Source organism: Corticium candelabrum, chromosome 18 (genome assembly GCF_963422355.1).
Source record: "Corticium candelabrum chromosome 18, ooCorCand1.1, whole genome shotgun sequence".
NCBI lineage: Eukaryota > Metazoa > Porifera > Homoscleromorpha > Homosclerophorida > Plakinidae > Corticium > Corticium candelabrum.
The window spans coordinates 4,727,894-4,747,311 of record NC_085102.1 but is presented as its reverse complement, the minus strand read 5'-3'; the positions used below and the strand labels follow the sequence as shown (position 1 = coordinate 4,747,311).

The 19,418-nt window shown below is 43.8% G+C and overlaps 4 protein-coding genes across 4 annotated transcripts; 3 read left to right on the top strand and 1 right to left on the bottom strand.

Moving 5' to 3' along the window:
- The first annotated feature begins 8,649 nt into the window (after positions 1-8,649).
- On the top strand, positions 8,650-11,028 carry LOC134193873 (uncharacterized). The gene has a single exon (XM_062662720.1). The coding sequence runs from the start codon at positions 8,670-8,672 to the stop codon at positions 10,077-10,079; it is 1,410 nt and encodes a 469-aa protein (XP_062518704.1). The 5' UTR covers positions 8,650-8,669; the 3' UTR covers positions 10,080-11,028.
- A 451-nt stretch (positions 11,029-11,479) lies between these two features.
- On the bottom strand, positions 11,480-12,635 carry LOC134193726 (uncharacterized). The gene is made up of 3 exons (XM_062662561.1): positions 12,259-12,635; positions 11,876-11,930; positions 11,480-11,485 (listed from the first exon to the last, which is right to left on the bottom strand). The coding sequence occupies exons 1-3, from the start codon at positions 12,585-12,587 to the stop codon at positions 11,480-11,482; spliced, it is 390 nt and encodes a 129-aa protein (XP_062518545.1). The 5' UTR covers positions 12,588-12,635.
- A 192-nt stretch (positions 12,636-12,827) lies between these two features.
- On the top strand, positions 12,828-14,626 carry LOC134194243 (collagen alpha-1(XXI) chain-like). The gene has a single exon (XM_062663164.1). It carries the CDS (start codon positions 12,923-12,925, stop codon positions 14,426-14,428), a length of 1,506 nt encoding a protein of 501 aa, XP_062519148.1. The 5' UTR covers positions 12,828-12,922; the 3' UTR covers positions 14,429-14,626.
- A 356-nt stretch (positions 14,627-14,982) lies between these two features.
- Positions 14,983-17,758, top strand: LOC134194169 (Golgi SNAP receptor complex member 2-like). Its single transcript, XM_062663082.1, has 4 exons — positions 14,983-15,071; positions 15,141-15,305; positions 17,528-17,606; positions 17,674-17,758. The coding sequence occupies exons 1-3, from the start codon at positions 15,043-15,045 to the stop codon at positions 17,586-17,588; spliced, it is 255 nt and encodes an 84-aa protein (XP_062519066.1). The 5' UTR covers positions 14,983-15,042; the 3' UTR covers positions 17,589-17,606; positions 17,674-17,758.
- Positions 17,759-19,418: the final 1,660 nt, after the last annotated feature.

Sequence of the window (19,418 nt, the reverse complement as noted above, 5' to 3'; positions counted from 1 at the left end):
TTATTCAGGGGCGAGTTATTCAGGGGCGAGTTATTCAGGGGGCGAGTTATTCAGGGGGCGAGTTATTCAGGGGGCGAGTTATTCAGGGGGCGAGTTATTCAGGGGGCGAGTTATTCAGGGGGCGAGTTATTCAGGGGGCGAGTTATTCAGGGGGCGAGTTATTCAGGGGGCGAGTTATTCAGGGGGCCAGTTATTCAGGGGGCCAGTTATTCAGGGGCCAGTTATTCAGGGGGCCAGTTATTCAGGGGGCAGTTATTCAGGGGGGGCAGTTATTCAGGGGGGCAGTTATTCAGGGGGCGAGTTATTCAGGGGGCGAGTTATTCAGGGGGCGAGTTATTCAGGGGGCGAGTTATTCAGGGGGCGAGTTATTCAGGGGGCGAGTTATTCAGGGGGCGAGTTATTCAGGGGGCGAGTTATTCAGGGGGCGAGTTATTCAGGGGGCGAGTTATTCAGGGGGCGAGTTAGGCTCCCGAGAATGTGACGTCATAAAACGACAAATGCGGAATTAATGATTTATTACTGAATAACAGAGTCGAAAAATATTGAAACATGATTACATTACTATCCACAGTTGGAACAAACAGACAGACAGACAGACAGACAGACACAAAGATACAGACAGGGTGAGTAAGGTGATGCAATGTTACTGAACAAGAATACTTACGTTTGTGTTCCATTTTAATTGACCGTTTCTGTAGACCTGGTCTGCCTGGCTCAACAGCAACTGGTCGTGGCATCATGTCGATCACAGGACTCAGTTATGGAGTCGTTCGAGTAGAAGAGGAGAACTCGATGTCGTCTCTGACTTTACAAGACTGTGGCACAGTACTTCCAGGAGGTAATCGATGTAATTGGTTTGTTGCTTGCAAGAATGAAAAAATATAATGTTTTATTCGGATGCCTTTATGTTTGTTTGCTTGTCTGTCTGTCTATCTGTCTGTTTATCTGTCTGTCTGCATGTTTGTCTATTTGTCTGTCTGTCCGTTTGCTTGTCTGTCTCTGTCAATTTCATGTCTGTCTGTCTCTGTATTTGTCTGTCTGTCCGTCCGTTTGCTTGTCTGTCTGACTGTTTGTCTGTCTCTGTTTATCTGTTTGTCTACATGTCAAGTCGTGCAGTTACAATCCATCTGCATTTATTGCATGTTCAATACCTTCTCTAGTCTCTTCTATATCTAGCCATACTAACTCCTTCCATGTCACTTGCAGCAAAAGTTGCCATAGTGAAGCTGGAAGGTCCTCACTATTTGTGCCAAACGGACGAAGTCGGGGAGCTCTGCTTGAGTTCACAATACACGGGAACAAGCTATTGGGGTCTGGCTGGAAAGTCAACGAACGCGTACAAGGTATGTGTACTGATTTAGTGATTGTGAGACGTTGGGATGGATTGTGATTGGTAATAGGTTCAACCGCTGGCTTCGAATGGTTAGGGTTAGGGTTGGACAGGCAGACAGACAGATGGACAGACAGACAGGTGTAATGCTAGCGTAATTAGCAGAAAGTTGGCAAGACTGGGACATTCTTCATTCGCACGTAGTTAAATTATGGTGTCGGCCGTTTGGGCCAGACTAGAATGTAGTAGTGTTGTTCTTTGAAAATATATGTATTGACAGACAGACAGATGGATGGACGGACAGACAGACAGAAGGATAGACGGACAGACAGACAGAAGGATGAACAGACAGACAGACAGAAAGACAAACAGAGACTGATGGACAGACATACAGACAGAAGGACTGACGGACAGACAGACAGATAGACAGACAGATAAAGAAATGGAAAGACAGACAGATGGATGAATGGAGGCAGCAGTTGGTGTATGTCAGTTGTTATGATGTGTTTTGTGTTATTAGATGTTAGTGGTGCTGCTCATATGATTGGGGACATTGTGACGGGTGTGAAGCCTGCATTGGCTGAAGGGAGGCCAATGGAACCGATGGCTAACGACAGATGGTGCAGGAAGATATCAGTTTTTGTCTGAGGTGCTTCGTTGGTGAGCACAAACGACTCCAGATCATGTACTCTTTACGTTACTGAATGAAAAGGTGTGTGTGTGTGTGTGTGTGTGTGTGTGTGTGTGTGTGTGTGTGTGTGTGTGTGCACGTGTGTGTGTGTGTGTGTGTGTGTGTGTGTGCACGTGTGTGTGTGTGTGTGTGTGTGTGTGTGTGTGTGTGTGTGTGTGTGTGTGTGTGTGTGTACATGCATGTGTGTGGCTCTCTTGTCTGTTTGTCTGTCTGTCTGCTGTGTCTGTCTCTTGCTTGTCCGTCTGTCTATTGTTCGTCTGGCTGTTTGTCTGTCTGTCTGTCCATCTGTTTGTCTGTCTGTCTATCTTTCTGTTTGTTTATATGTGCATGTGTGTGCTCACAACTACGAATTATGCCTGCTCTTAGGGTGCTGTAGCGCGAACTATGCATGCAGTTGATGAAGAAAGCAGAGAGAATTGAAGCTGCTTGCTTGGAGAGAGCAAACCTGAGCTCAGGAGACCACGTAACTCTTCTTGATCCTCCAGGTTGGTGAAGTGTGTGTGTGTGTGTGTGTGTGTGTGTGTGTGTGTGTGTGTGTGTGTGTGTGTGTGTGTGTGTGTGTGTGTGTGAAAACATCCGGGACCTTGCAGGGTTGCAGGTTCAAGTCACAGTGATGGCGAGCTATGGCATAATTTCCTTAAGCAGGAAACTTACACACAATTGCTTCTCTCGACTCAGGAGTATAAATGAGTACCTGGTCATTGACTGGGGTGGACATGACCACTGGCTTGGCAGTATCATCGTGCAGCAGACGGGTACATGTGGGCCTTGGTGTTCAGTCCCAAAGCTGTGTCATAGTCAGTGCCCCTGCATGATTCTGGCCAAGCTCCAGGTGGATTGTAGCGCTGGCCCTAAGCCTCCACGTATCGCATGGAGGTCCTGTCTCTAGAGGCAGGGGGAGCTATCTCCGCAACTGACCTTAAGGTTGATGTCATTCACGAATGACAGGGAGGGCTTGACATTTGTCCATTTTGTGTGTGTGTGTGTGTGTGTGTGTGTGTGTGTGTGTGTGTGTGTGTGTGTGTGTGTGTGTGTGTGTGTGTGTGTGTGTGCATTTATGAGACAAAGCATGTCTATATTCTACTGTCTCTCTCCTCTAGGTATCGAGCTTGTTGTTGCTTTCTATGGCTGCCTTCTTGTCGGTCTCGTTCCTGTTCTCGTGCGACCTCTATCTCCATTGAACATCACAACGACATTACCAACAGTCAAAATGATCGTCGAAGTCAGCAAGTCAGTTGCCATTCTAACAATTCAAACTGCTGAGGACAGAAGAGACTACCAGCACACTCGACGTGATGTCTCTCCCACCTATCCTTGAGACGGACGATCCACAGAAGAGGAAGCTTGACAAGTTTTATCGTGCACCAACACCAGAGATGATTGCATACTTGGATTTTAGTGTTTCAACCACCGGTGTGGTCTCAGGAGTCAAAGTACTTACTGTGACAGTGTAGTTTACTGTTGGTCTGTTTGACTGTTTTTGTGTTGGTCACTCGTTTTGGTCAGTGAGTTTGTTACAACTCATGTAGCACAGCAAAGCAAAGCTGTGATGTTTTCAGAGGTGTTTGTTTGTGTGTCTGTCTATGTGTCTGTCCATCTGAGTGTGACTGTGTCTTTCTGTGTGTCTGTCTACATGTCTGTCCATCTGAGTGTGAATCTGTCTCTTGTGTGTTTGTCTGTCTGTGTGTCTGTCTATTTGTATGTCCATTTGAGTGTGAGTCTGTCCGTCTGTGTGTTTGTCAGTGTCTGTCCATCTTATTGTGTCTGTCTGTGTGTTTGTCTGTCTGTGTGTGAGTCTGTCTGTCTGTGAGTCTGTCTGTCTGTGTCTGTCTGTTAGTGTGTCTGTCCATCTGAGTCTGTCTGTCTGTCAATGTGTCTGTCCTTTTGAGTGTGAGTATGTTTGTCTGTATGTTTTTCTGTCTGTGTATTTGTATATCTGTGTGTCTGTCTGTGTCTGTCGATTTGAGTGAGTCTGTCTGTCTGAGTGTGAGTTTGGATTGTGACGAACTGAATGTAGTTTGTAAATGACTCTTCGTCTATCCAGATGTCTCATCCAGCTTGTGACTTATCACGGCGACTCAGACGAGGAGGACGCGAACTTGAAGACAAAAATCAGTGACGACAGCGAACCAGACAATTTCAAAAAAAATCACGTCGGCCAGCGTGAGTCCGATTCTCTCGTCTCGTGCAGTTCCAACTCAGTTCGAGCGCTTCGATGTCATTGCTGAGGAATGTGCTTGTAAGGACCCGGATACAGGCGGCTCCCGTTGTGTCATTGGTCTCTTACGCGCGGGAGGGCGATGACTCAGGCAGTGAGAGTGAAGATGAAATGGCGGGAAGAGTGGTGAGTTGATTTTAAAATAAATATGCAAATTTAATTAAATATTTATTTACAATATTATTAATAAAATAAATTAATATTTTTTGTTAGTCTAGTTGCTAATTTTATTTTTTTTAATTTTATTTATATTAATTTTTTTAATTAAATTTATTTGTGATAGCCAGACTAGATAATACACTTGAACACTACAAATGATGGGCAGGACAGACAGACAGACAGGAAGCTGGCAAATCAATGGCACGGACAGACAACGAGACATACAAGTCAAACCTTCTCAAACTCTGCATTTCACATTGTGTAACACCAACAAGTTTTTCTGTAGTCCAACGACCATCCCACAAGTCACATTCTCTATCCACTTCAAGATGACATTGAAGGTACAGTACATCCCCGTTCAGTAGCGACTCTCCCCTCCCCCCAGGGGCACCAACCACCGACCACCCGACAAAATCCCACCGTCCACCTCGCGTCAACCAACCACCGGCTCCTTCCAGACAATGCAAACCCGAGTTGGAATCCAAGATAACTAATTTATTGAAAAATCAAAGACAGAGAAACATACGACTGAACGAGAGCGTACAGAAGCGGAAAGACTTTCGCAATCCAATTTTTTATGAAAAACTCATTGCTTTCCTTGGACTCGACGAGTTAGGCTTGAATTTTGAGCATCGCACCTTTGACGAGACAAATTGGGGTTGGGAATGTTATTTGATGCTCTAGGACACTGGCAGAAGGAGCAGTAGGACAAGAAAGAGAGAAGGCCAAGAGAACGCAAGTGGATTTTGTGAGCGGATCAGCGTTGAAACGGCCGGCAGTTGCTCCAGCTGTCGAGCTCGTTTGTCTGTGTGTAAGTTTGTTTGTCCGTCTGTCTGAACATATGCCTGATGATCACTACGTGGATGGTGGACAAACATCTCTAGACTGTATACAATATAGATTGGCTTTTGTGGTCTGTTAAACAGCCTTAATTTGGACTGTATAGAAAAATTGCATCCAAGTTAAGATCCTCTTACATTAGATCTGCAAGACAATCTCTCATATGTTTTTCACAATCTGGTGCAACAAACATTCCACTGTTTGAGTCAAGTTTACTAACTGTAACGATGACTTCCCTTTTCTTTCTTTCTGTCTTTTGTTTACACACTGTTAGTTGTGTACTTATATACCATCTATAAATATTTTTAATTTTTTATAATTAGTGTCTGGTGGTTGCAGTAGGTTTGCACCATACTGTTGTTCTATGGAGGCATATATGTATATATGTATGTTTTCTAAATCAAACGTTTACATAATGAGCAACCTAACACTAACACAACAAGACCATTACTGTCCTAAAGCATACAAACTATACTGAGTACAATACATTTCGACGTTCTAATCTCGATATGCTAATGAGTTTGTCCAAGACGACTTTTGCATTGTAACGTTGTAGTGTCACTGAAATGATTTATCACCACTTGGTCTTGAGGTCGGTCTCATTTCGTTTTCCTTCATCATCTCTTGCACTCTTTGCCAGCTTGTTCACCCCAACGGTCAAAATTTTGGAAAACAAGAGAAATGACCAATGGGCAGGACCCTTCTGGCAGCAGCTAAAAATTATACTTTCCCCCTTTCTTCTCCTCCCGTTTCATTGCTTCTAGTCCTTCTCTGCAGGCTGCCTTCACTGAGTCCAAACACCATGGATGAGCCAACGACACATCTAATTCAATGTCTGCACCTGAATCTGGGTCATAAATGAGGATGTCCGACCTCTTGACATACCGGTATTGTGGCTCTAGTTTGTGCGACAAGTTGAGTTGAGAAAGGCAGTTGGACCATGCTGACACAATTGAGTTGTGAGTGTGCACTGGACCCCCACCCCCCAGTCTCAAGTGATTAGATGGTAACCTTGGATGTCCAGTTCCTTGCCACAGTCACAACTGCTCAATGTCTGTCTGTCTGTGTGTCTGTCTGTCCGTCCAATCGTCCATCTGTCTGCCTGTTAATACAGCTGCTTTAAATATCAGCCCAATGCAATAAGAATTAACATTCCAACAGCTGTCTGTCATACATGATCGCGAGTCAGACTTAGCTCTTGGTGTCTCCTGCAAGATGAGATTTCATTGGCATCTAATCCACATATCATGTGACTGGCAAGAAATCAAATCTCACAGATCCACAAGTCACAAAAAACCATACAAATCAAGTGTGTGTGTGTGTGTGTGTGTGTGTGTGTGTGTGTGTGTGTGTGTGTGTGTGTGCGTGTGTGTGTGTGTGTGTTTGTGTGTGTGTGTGTGACTCGATGGGACCAGGAGCTTCAACATACTACCAATACTGATCTTTGACAAAGATGGGATGATGTAAGTCTGATGTCTGACGTCCTTCGTCGCCGCCACCTTCAGTGGTTAGGACATGTTGCTCGAATGCCTGCAATCAGATTACCAAACAAACTATTATTTGGGTCGCTGTCACATTCTAGACCAGCTCAGGAGCCCCGCCTCAGACGTAAAGACAGGATCCAGGCTGACTTGAAGTTGTTAAAACTAGAGAATTGGTATCACCTGGCATAGTAACGTCCAGAATGGCGAGCTTCATGTCAGGATGAAGTTACACATACCTCTACTGAACGATCCTTTCCATGTGCTGTGTGTTGCCGCTCCTTTCGCAGTCATTCAAGTATGAAACGGCACAAGTGGATTGTGGAATGCCAACTGCCTCTGTGTGAACAACCAGGTGCAGTGCAATGTGCCAAGCGTCATCGGTGGTTGAGAAGCAGTTGTGGACTGGCAATACATAAATGTTTAAATGTGTCTTCTTCTTCTTCTTTGACTATGTCATCATCATCATCGACTCTATTATCGATCCGGTCATCATCACTTGCCTCCACTGATTGTACCTCAAGTCAGATACCGGAGCCTGATAGGACATGCTGTTGCTGCCATTGTAGTCAATGTGGACGGTGCTTCAAATTCAAGCCAGGATTCCAATGCAATAACTGTCATCGTGGCAAACGCTGTTCAGAAAAGACAGCAGTCAACCTCCCCTGTCTTGCACATGTGGAAGACGTTTGCGGTGGCTCAAGGACATACAGAGACATAAGTGCAGACAGTAACTACCATGTCTTTCAGCTCTCCCCATATATAGGGTGGCGTGGCAGACACTGGCAGCTGTAGTCAAGTCAAGTGTGTGTGTGTGTGTGTGTGTGTGTGTGTGTGTGTGTGTGTGTGTGTGTGTGTGTGTGTGTGTGTGTGTGTGTGTGTGTGTGTGTGTGTGTGTGTGTGTGTGCGAGACTAAAGCAAGATGCCGCTAGCAAGGCAAACAATCGCGTTTGTGAATCGCACGAGCAAACAGAAGTTCGTTGAAGTCGTGACATTGCACGTCACAATCGCAAGCGCAGACGCGATAGCACAGCCGCGGTACCGTGTACTGATGCTATCGCCGGTATCGGTACAAAAGCAGACTCTTCTTGGCGTAGTTGGAACACGAACGCCTTCAAGCAGAAAGTACAAGCAAATTTGGTTCGCTTTCATCGCGAAATTTCTACGTTGCATTTCTCGGAATGTGACGTTTGTCGTGAGGCGTGGCCTTCGATGAAAGTTTGCGTACAAGGTGAGTTGTCTATATGTAATCGTTGCCAGAGAGACAAGGGCCTTCCTAAATTGTTCTCTATCGAGAACAACGCGATACCGGGGCCGGTACCAGAATGTCTCGCTCGGTTGTCGGTTAAAGAAGAAATGCTCATCGCTCAGATCATGCCGATGATGCAGACCTACATTTTACCGTACGGTCAGTACGGATACAAAGGGCACGTTATCTGTCTACCGCAAGACGTTCAGTCTGTAGCTACCGCGTTGCCACGTACTGGGCGGTCGGTAGGTGTGGTCGTCATCAGGCGAAAGGGTAAGTCTGGTGGTCATCGAGATTTGCGCGTCAGACGTGCTGTAGTATTGGAAGCTCTTCGTTGGCTCATACGCAATAATCGTTACTATTCTAACGTAACGATAGACTACGACGTCGTAGACGAGTTGCCAGAAGACGGTACGTCGTCCGACTTGCAAGTGATTGAGGGCGATGACCTAGCCAGACTAGACTCAGAGGATGACGCTAACGTAGAAGAGCAATCTCAGCAAGAAGGCTCGTCTGATGATGAGGACTTACCACTGCAGCGAACAGTGCTTCCTCGGCTAGGTACGCGTAAGTGTGAGAACGATATCATTCGCGATTCGGTGAACGAAGGTGCCCGTACGTGTAGTGCCCGTACGTGTAGTGCACGTGTCGCGCATGCGCAGTCGGTCGTATCTGATCAGATTGTAAAGAATGATCAGGCGATGGCTACTGTCGTCGATTGGCCCGCTATTACCAATCAGTTGATCGACGAGTTTAATTCGGAAGGTTACTGGAGCAGAGCGTTTCCTACTCTGTTTCCGACGGGTGCCGGTGAGTATCTGGCGCCGAGACAGCGACGGCTAACGCTCGGTCAGTACTCGAAGCATCTCATTCGCTATCGTGACGGACGGTTTGCGCAGCATCCCAGATTTCGTTACTTTGCACTGAACACCATGATGAGATGGCGAGCTCTCGAGACAGGCCGTGTGTTTGTCAAACAGAGAATTGGTGAAAACCATCTGAGCGTGGAAGAACCGAAGGAGATGGTTAATCGAGGTGACACTTCGTTTGCATCTCGAGTAATGAGGTTTAGTAGTTCTTTGCATGGAACTAGACAGTACTGGTGTACTCAAAGACTAAACCTAGCGGCCATGCAAGAGGCACTAGGCATGCCAAGTATATTCTTTACGCTTAGTGCTGCTGATACTCAATGGCCAGAGCTTCAGGATTTGATGCGTCACTATCGGCCAAACACTAACCAAGACAAGCCCAGTGAAAGCATAAAGGCGGTCATTCAAAATCCTCATTTGACCGATTGGTTCTTTTTGCACAGAGCAGAAAAATTTATGCGATACTTTTTGCAAAACAGTCTTGGTGCTGTAGATTTCTGGGCACGCATTGAGTATCAGCACAGAGGGAGTTCTCATTTGCATGGTGTGGCATGGCTGGCCGATGCTCCACATTCTGATAAGATAAGTTCAGAGTGGGCATGCATGCACAGTGCATCCGAGTCGGGCGAAGCCGAAGCCACTAGCGAACAAATGAGAAGGGCAGAGGACATTGCACAGGAGGTGTATGACTTTGCTGATGCCCTGGTAACTACGTGGAATCCCACGTTGAATGAAACGGGGGGGGAGGGTCACATGCCTCGAGCAGAAATGCACCCCTGTCACAAACGACATGGAGATGTGACCGACGAAGAGCAGGATTATGCTGAACTAATAGCCAATGTGCAGAGGCATACAAAATGCTCAACGGCTTACTGTCTTTGCCGCGCTAAACGTAAGAGGACCTCTGCCCTAGCAGGGGACAACGATCATGGCAGTGAAAACGAGCTACAGTGCCGTTTTAAGTTTCCCAAAGTCTTGTCAAGTAGAACACATTTTGAACTACAAGACAAGCAGCCAGAGCTTGTTACGCGGCGAAATGATTCTCGCATTAATGGGCATAACCGGGCTCAATTGACAGGCTGGCGGGCTAATGTTGACATGCAGGTGTGTGTCAATGCAGAAATGGTGTCTAAGTACATGACCAAATATGCCAGCAAGAGTGAAGGCATGTCTGAACCGGTTGGTTCATTGGCAAGGTCGTCCTTCTCTCCCTTATCGGTTAGGTCGGGCGGGAGTGCGTAGTTTATAGTTTTTCCTTTCTCCTGAACCGGTTAGGTCAGGGCAGGAGTGTGTAGATTATAGTTTTTCCTTTCTCCTGAATCGGTTAGGTCGGGACAGAAGTGTATAGTGTATAGTTTCCTTCCTTCTTCCTCCTGAACCGGTTAGGTCGGGACAGGAGTGAATAGTGTATGGTTTTCTTCCCTCTTCATTCTGATATTTAAGCAGCTGTATTGACGGACAGACAGACAGACAGACACACAGACAGACGGACATACATGTATTTACAGACAGACATCGAGCAGTTGTGATTGTGGAAAGGAAGTGGACATCCAAGGATACCATCTAATCACTTGTAAGACTGGCGGTGGTCCAGTGCACACTCACAACTCAATTGTGTCAGCATGGTCTAACTGCCTTTCTCAACTCAACTTGCCACACAAACCAGAGCCACAATACCGGTATGTCAACAGTGACAAGAGGTCGGACATCCTCGTTTATAACCCAGATTTAGGTGCAGACATTGAATTAGATGTGTCATTGGCTCATCCATGGTGTTTGGACTCAGTGAAGGCAGCCTCCAGAGAAGAAGGAGTAGCAGCAATGAAACGGGAGAAGAAAGAGGCAAAGTATAATTCTGAGCTGCTGCCAGAAGGACCTGCCCATTGGTCATTCCTCTTGTTTTCCAACATTTTGGCCGTTGGGGCAAACAAGCTGGCAAAGAGTGCAAGAGATGATGAAGGAAAACGAAATGAGACCGACTTCAAGAACAAGTGGTGATCAATCATTTCAGTGACACTACAACGTTGCAATGCAAAAGTCGTCTTGGACAAACTCATTAGCATAGCGAGTTAGAACGTCGAAATGTATTGTGCTCAGTGTAGTTTGTATGCTTTAGGACAGTAATGGTCTTGTTGTGTTAGTGTTAGGTTGCTCATGATGTAAACGTTTGATTTAAATGGAAAATATATGTATGGAGACAGATGGATGGACATACATATATACAGACAGACAGACATACAGACATACATGGCACATGCATACATACAGACAGATGGACATAATATTTACAGACAGATGGATGGATGGATGAACAGACAAGCTGTTTTATATTTTCCAATCTGCAACAGCACGTGGCCGTTTCCTCCATAGAACAACAGTATGGTGCAAACCTACTTCAACCACCAGACATTAATTATAAAAAATTAAAAATATTTATAGATGGTATATAAGTACACAACTAACAGTGTGTAAACAAAAGACAGAAAGAAAGAAACAAAGGAAGTCATCGTTACAGTTAGTAAACTTGACTCAAACAGTGGAATGTTTGTTGCACCAGATTGCGAAAAACATATGAGGGATTGTCTTGCAGATCTAATGTAAGAGGATCTTAACTTGGATACAATTTTTCTATACAGTCCAAACTAAGGCTGTTTAACAGACCACAAAAGCCAATCTATATTGTATAGAGTCTAGAGATGTTTGTCCACCATCCACGTAGTGATCATCAGGCATATGTTCAGACAGACGGACAAACAAACTTACAGGCAGAAAAATGACCTCGACAGCCTGACTGACGAGTTTTTCATAAAAACTTGGATTGTGGAAGTCTTTCCGTTTCTGTACGCTCTCGTTCAGTCGTATGTTTCTCTGTCTTTGCTTTTTCAATAAATTAGTTATCTTGGATTGTAACTCGGGTTTGCATTGTCTGGAAGGAGCCGGTGGTAGGTTGACGCGAGGTGGACGGTGGGATTTTGTCGGGTTGTCGGTGGTTGGTGCCCCTGGGGGGAGGGGAGAGTCGCTACTGAATGGGGATGTACCTTCGAAGTCATCTTGAAGTGGATAGAGAATGTGACTTGTGGGATAGTCGTTGGACTACAGAAAAACATGTTGGTGTTACACAATGTGAAATGCAGAGTTTGAGAAGGTTTAACTTGTATGTCTCGTCTGTCCGTGGCATTGATTTGTCAGCTTCCTGTCTGTCTGTCTGTCCTGCCCATCATTTGTAGTGTTCAAGTGTATTATCTAGTCTGGCTATCACAAACAAATTAATTTAATTTGTAAATTGATATTAATAAAATAAATTTAATATAAAATAGGCAACTAGACTAACAACTAATATATTAATTTATTTTAATTTTATTAATAATATTGTAATTAAATATTTAATTAAATTTGCTTATTTGCTTTAAAATCAACTCACCATTTTTCCGTCATTTCATCTTCACTCTCACTGCCTGAGTCATCGCCCTCCCGCGCGTAAGAGACCAATGACACAACGGGAGCAGCCTGTATCCGGGTCCTTACGAGCACATTCCTCAGCAATGACGTCGATGCGCTCGAACTGCGTTGGAATTGCACGAGACCTCCGGACGAGAGAATCGGACTCGCGCTGGCCGACGCGACTTCGGAATTGTCTGGTTCGCTGTCATCACTGAATTTTGCCTTCGAGTTCGCGTCCTCCTCGTCTGAGTCGCCCTGATAGGTCACAAGCTGTTTGGACACCTGACTGTAACTCATGCTACCCGACATAGGGACAAGAACGCAGAACAGAGTAGAAAAACACGCACACAATTGTACAAACGGGACATGTGAAATGATATATCCCGGATATGAAATAAAGGGCGTGTGTTCTACACTTTAGCGTGCACTTCTACAAGCTTCTGTTGTAGCAGGCTACATTAATTTTTTTGTCTATAGTAAAATGCTTGCATTTTTCCTCGACCTCGAATTAATATTAATTAAAGGTGCGTCAAGGTCGGACATGCGCACTGCATCGCTTTGATTGCACACTCAGTAACGTGCGCGCGAAGAGAGGACTGGGTACCTCCGAGTCTAGTAAGAGAACGACGACGATAGCGCATGCAATGAGCAGCAGCGAAGTGGACGAGAGTTGTAAAGTTTTGCAAGGAAATTGTGGCCCAAGCGGCAGATGGACGATTGCGTTGTTTCTATCGTTAGTTGTGGGCAATTTTGTGTTTAGCGGTTTTCTGTTGTGGAAGCTCAGTGTTCAGGAGAAAAGATTTGAGAAAAGCGTAGAGAAGTTGCAGTTGGACTTGCAGGAACTTCAAGTAGAAAAAGAGGAAATGAAGCAGGTTTATGAGACGTTGTCTGAGTATGGAGGAGAAAGAGGGAAGAGGTCGGAACAATCTCCCAGTCAGTCGTCACAAGTTACAATCAACATTGCACACGTATTTGGGTCATTCATCAAACAGATGTGCAAACCAGAATCAGCAATTTGTATACCAGGTCAACCAGGAAGAGACGGTTCAATTGGATTGCCAGGAGCAGCTGGAATAAAAGGCGAGGCGGGAAGGAATGGTGAACCTGGCAGTAAGGGATTATCAGGTAAACAGGGTCCACGTGGAATTGCAGGTAGGAAAGGAGAGATGGGAGTGAGTGGAGAGAAAGGAGAAAGAGGAGAGAGGGGAGTCGGTGGACTACAAGGAATTTTGGGTCCTCGAGGAGAAAAAGGAGAAGAAGGAGACAAAGGTGAACAAGGATATACTGGTTTTAAAGGAGAGAAAGGAGAGAGGGGAGTCGGTGGACTGCAAGGAATTTTGGGTTCTCGAGGAGAAAAAGGAGAAGAAGGAGACAAAGGTGAACGAGGATATCCTGGTTTTAAAGGAGAGAAAGGAGAAAGAGGAGAGAGGGGAGTCGGTGGACTGCAAGGAATTTTGGGTCCTCGAGGAGAAAAAGGAGAAGAAGGAGACAAAGGTGAACGAGGATATCCTGGTTTTAAAGGAGAGAAAGGAGAAAGAGGAGAGAGGGGAGTCGGTGGACTGCAAGGAATTTTGGGTCCTCGAGGAGAAAAAGGACAAGAAGGAGACAAAGGTGAACGAGGATATCCTGGTTTTAAAGGAGAGAAGGGTGGAAAGGGGGAGATTGGGTTACAAGGAGGAAAAGGAATGAAAGGAAACAAAGGAATAAATGGAATGAAAGGAAAAGGGGACAAAGGGTATAGTCTCCCCAGTCAATGTTTATCAGGGAATCATCGTGTTTTAAATGAAACTTGGAGACAAACATCTGAGTATGTTTCTAAGACAGGTTATCACTGTGATAGGACAGGTCATTCAAACAATCCACATGGTTTCACACCAGGCTGGCATTCATTCAGTCCTACAATAGGTGGAGCTATGCCAGAGAAGTGCACATCTGGTAACTACTGTGGAACTACTGCATCAGGATGGTTAAAAGGATCTCACCCAAGTGTAATTGGTCAAAAAATTTCAACAACAGTTTGCTTTAGTCGTGGAGGCAATTGTTGTTGGAGGCAGACTAGTGTTGAAGTAATCAATTGTGGACAGTATTACATATACAACTTACCTAACACTCCAGATTGCAGTCTAACTTACTGTGCTCGAGGACAGTGAAGAACAAGTTTCCTTTATCAAAACCATCACATGTACTTATCTTTCCATTTTTGTGTGTATCTATGCTTCTCTGACTAGACAAGTGTCTGCTAAGAATGATTGTTGTAACAGCTGCTTGTTGTGTAGGATTGCTGCATACAGTATGATGTGTTGCTAGATGGAAATTTTGTTATAAACATACACAGTTTGTGAGCAGAAATGTGGTTTGCTGTCTACAGTTAAGAACAATATTTACCGGTGTAGCAATAGATAAATTGTTATATGTTAGATCACGTGTAGTTACAATTAATTAATTTAAGGATTAACGTTTATACATAGTAACCAACAAAATATTTATAATAAAAATAGATTTGATTAATTAATTATATATTTATTATAATCTAAATATTAGTTAGTTATTAATTATATATTTAACTTTTAGGAGTTTCTGTTTTCTAATTTATAACTTATCCTCAAATTCTAGTTACATGCTCACGACATAATAAATAATCAAATGTTACCTCAAATTCGTGAATTGTAATTATCCGGGCATTTTACCAATTTTATAACCCGTACTGCCAACGTTGCTTGTTGATGTTCTAGCCTTTGTGACCGTCTTCCTCTGCCTTTCGTCAATGGAATCATTATATCAAAAAGCGAACAAGTAAACAACAAAACTAATTTCGTATTTCGTTTTATTCTTGCGACCTCAGATTTTTGTTTGTGTTTGCAGATTGTTGTTGGAAGTTGAGAGTCACATATCATCTCTAGGGCACTCGTATTCGCCTCAACTTGAGCAGGAAATTGAGGGTAAATTAGAGGAGTTGTTCTCTGATATTCAGAGGTTGGAGCAGATGGTCGCTAAAGAACCACCTTCCAGGAAGCAGAGCGCCAAACTGTGAGATTTGTGGAATAAGAGGAGGGATGGTAGATGGGTAGATAGACAGACAGACGGACGGACGGTCATACGTAACATATATGCAGACAGACAAACGTACATACATACATACATGCATACAGATGGACAGACAGACAGCAGGTTTATTGGATATATATCATGTAAAGTGACATTGTCAAGTGTAAAAGCAAAGTTTGCTTTAAAAATAGCTATTTGTCAGTTTGTAGAAGACTAAGGGTCATGACTTTAAGATTAGACATACACAGACAGACACACAGACAGACAGACGGATGAACAGACAAGCTGTTTTATATCCTTCCTATCTACAAGGGCACATGTTGTCCTTGCATACATATAACAACAGTATGGTAAAACCTACTGTAACCACCAGACACTAATTATTTATGAATATATAAGTACACAGCTAAGAGCGTGTAAACAAAAGACAACGTGAAGAGAAACAAAGAAAAAGAGGAAATCATTGTTACAGTCAGTAAACTTGACTCAAACAGTGGAATGGCTTTTACACGAGATCACAAAAAACATACGAGGATTGTTGTGTAGATCTAATGTAAGAGAGGAAGAAATGATGATCTTAACTTACCAAGAGATGCACTAGGCACGCATGCACTAGGGTTAGAGTAATGAGGGGCGTAGCGTGGCATGGGCTAGACCGAGCTATAGCCACCCATCATTTGTAGGCGTGGTCTTAAAATTTGTGGACTTTAAATACGTCATGCTTGCAAATGCACTGTTGTGCTGGACAGTAAACTGAGACAACCATCATTCCTATGGATTCTATCAAACAATGTGACAAAAGTTACCATTTTCCTGACATTCTTACTCTCGTTTCTAATTCGTTGTTGCTAGGTCTGTTAGCCCGGTATCAGTGGCCTAACATGTTAATGTCTTATAACTTAGCTAAAGTCTATAATGAGGCAAGAAAGACTCAACGGACTTGCACTACATGCACTTTAACTATGGAAGTGACGTTGATTAGGATGCAACCTTGGATACGTTTGTTAACAAACAACCTCTCAGAATGTCTTTCTTAAACATACAGAACATAATTAATGTATGTTTTGTGTTCCTCACGAGTACACATATAATATACCATGATACTAAGTACGTTGTAGATATCAAATTCATGTGGTAATGAGACATTAATGTATACTATGGTATTCACAAACTTTTAGTGAAACCTCCCTAAATTGTCCAAGTTTGCATCACCTTTTTTCCAGTCTGGATACGCCACTGATTTAACATATCAGTTAATTAAAAGTCAGTAAGAAGTGGGCATGTCCTGTAGCAGAGTGAAATCTATCCTCCATTTCTAGAGATCACGATACGCCCCTGCAGTAATATGTCTGTATTCTATACAGTCTAAACTAGACAAGAGGCAGGGGTGTACTCTTTTAGTAGCTTGGCATGGACTAGACCGGGCTGTAGCCCTTCCCCCATTATTTGTAGGCGTTGTCTTAAAATTTGTGGACTTTAGACACGTAATGCTTGGAAATGGGTTTTAATATTGGGATACCAATCCTTCACGTGTGAGTCACATGTCCATGTAATACAAATTTAAATTTAATGGACAACAGAGTTTGTTATTATATTAATTGATCAAACTTATAAGCGACGCTTAGTTAGAACATCTGCATTTGATTTCTATCTTGTATATGGGTATTGGCTAGACACAAGCGTACGGTCTATACTTAGCTGCCGATAGCATTATGCAGGCTTGCATTCAGTTTGCCTTGTCTTGTCTTTGTCAATTCTTCTAGCAGATTTGCATAAACAGTTTTATGTTAAAGTAGACATGATTCAACCAGGTGTTTGCATGCAGGTAGGTAGTTAACTATGTACACTGTGGGTCTGTCTGGGTATGCATGTAAGGATATGTAATGTGTGGATAAGTACAAACTAATAAAAAATGGGCGTGTCCCATAGCATTGTAAGTCTACCCCCATTTCTAGAGGTCACACTACGCCCCTGCAAGAGCCAATGTATATTGTAGACGTTTGTCCACCATCCACCCACTGACCATATAAGAAGCATATCGTCATGCCTATGCCATATGTACAGACAGACGGACAAACTAAGTTACAGACTAATAATACATAATATGTTTGTATACCATGTATGTATACTTTGTCTAAAACACTTAAGTGGGTTGCACAATTGGGTTGATTATTTGTGGTTAAATGAATTTGTTTCTTGTACAGACGAGTTGAACAATTGTCATATGATTGTCAGCATCTACATAGTACTCTTAGGACGGTGTAACAGAAACAGCGGCTTAAGGTATGGAGATGCACACAATAAGGAGAAATTGAAATGTCGTGTTGGATGCAGCGTGATGTTGTGATAGGAAAAGGAAGAGCACGATAGGAATGAATTGTTGTCAAGGAGATTTACAGCAAATGTATGGATGTACAAACACACACACACACACACACACACACACACACACACACACACACACACACACACACACACACACACACACTTGACTTGACTACAGCTGCCAGTGTCTGGCCACGCCGCTCCATATATGGGGAGAGCTGAAAGACGAGGTAGTTACTGTCTGCACTTATGTCTCTGTATGTCCTTGAGCCACCGGAGACGTATGTCTTCTACATCAGTTATGCAGTTGGTATCCTGGCTTGGATTTGAAGCACTGTCCACATTGACTTCAATGGCAGCAACAGCATGTTCTATCAGGCTCCGGTATCCGACTTGAGGTACAATCACTGGAGCCAAGTGATGATGACAGGATCGATAATAGAGTCGTTGATGATGATGACATAGTCAAAGAAGAAGAAGACACATTTAAACATTTATGTATTGCCAGTCCACCCCTATTTCTCAGCCACCAATGACACTTGGTACATTGCACTACGCCTGTTTGTTCACACAGAGGCAGTTGGCGTTCCACAATACACTTGACTTGCGTCGTTTCATACTTGAATGACTCCGAAATGAGCGGCAACACACAGCACATGAAAATGATCGTTCAATAGAGGTACGTGTAACTTCATCCTGACATGAAGCTCGCCATTCTGGACGTTCCTGTGCCAGGTCATACCAATTCTCTAGTTTTAACAACTTCAAGTCAGTCTGGATCCTGTCTTTCCATCTGAGGCGGGGCCCCTGAGCTGGTCTAGAATGTGACAGCCACCCAAATAATAGTTTCTTTGGTAATCTGATTGCAGGCGTTCATAGAAAATAAAATAGATCGAGTGAAAAGAAATCATACTGTATTTATCCCTCGATTTATTCGCTATGCTATGGAGTTTGTTCTTGATAATGGCTACATTCTTCTTTGAAGGCAAGTCAAAAGTAATGTCCTAACCACTGCAGGCGGCGGCGACGAAGGACGTCAGACATCAGACTTGCATTATCCCATCGAGTCACACACACACACACACACACACACACACACACACACACACACACACACACACACACACACACACACACACGGTGGAGTGAGTGGTCGACATGACCAAACTCATTTATGGCTTTGCTTGTGTCTCCAAAGACCAATGCGTGCCATGTAGGAGCGTCCACAAACATCGCATGTGGAGTTTCCACTCTTAGAGGTCGTCTTTCGTTCCTGCCCTTTTTGTTGGGAGTGTTTTCAAACGCTAGTCTTCAAAATGATCTAGAGATTTTTTGCAATAAGATCTCCACAGAGATCTGTCTGACGCATAGCTTTCCCAGTTGGATATATCAATATTACAAGATTTCAAATTGGATTTCAATGTGTCTTTAAAGCGCAATTTCTGACCACCTGCTGTTTTAGAACCTTCCTTCAGCTGACCCTAAAACACTGCCCTTGGGATTCTATCATCCTTCATTCGAACAAGATGGCCACACCGTCGGAGTTGAGCTTATAGTAGTAGAGCCTCAATTCCAGGCATGTTTCATTTCTTCAGAACGTCGGTATTGAGTATCATGTCTTGCCATTTTATATTTCCAATTCTGCGAAGACATCGCATGTGAAATTGGTCGAGTTGTTTAATGTGTCTTCTATATAATGTCCAAGTCAAACCTGACTAGTGCCGGCCCTGCCCCGGCCTGGACCAGCCGTCCTGCCACAGAATTGGACCG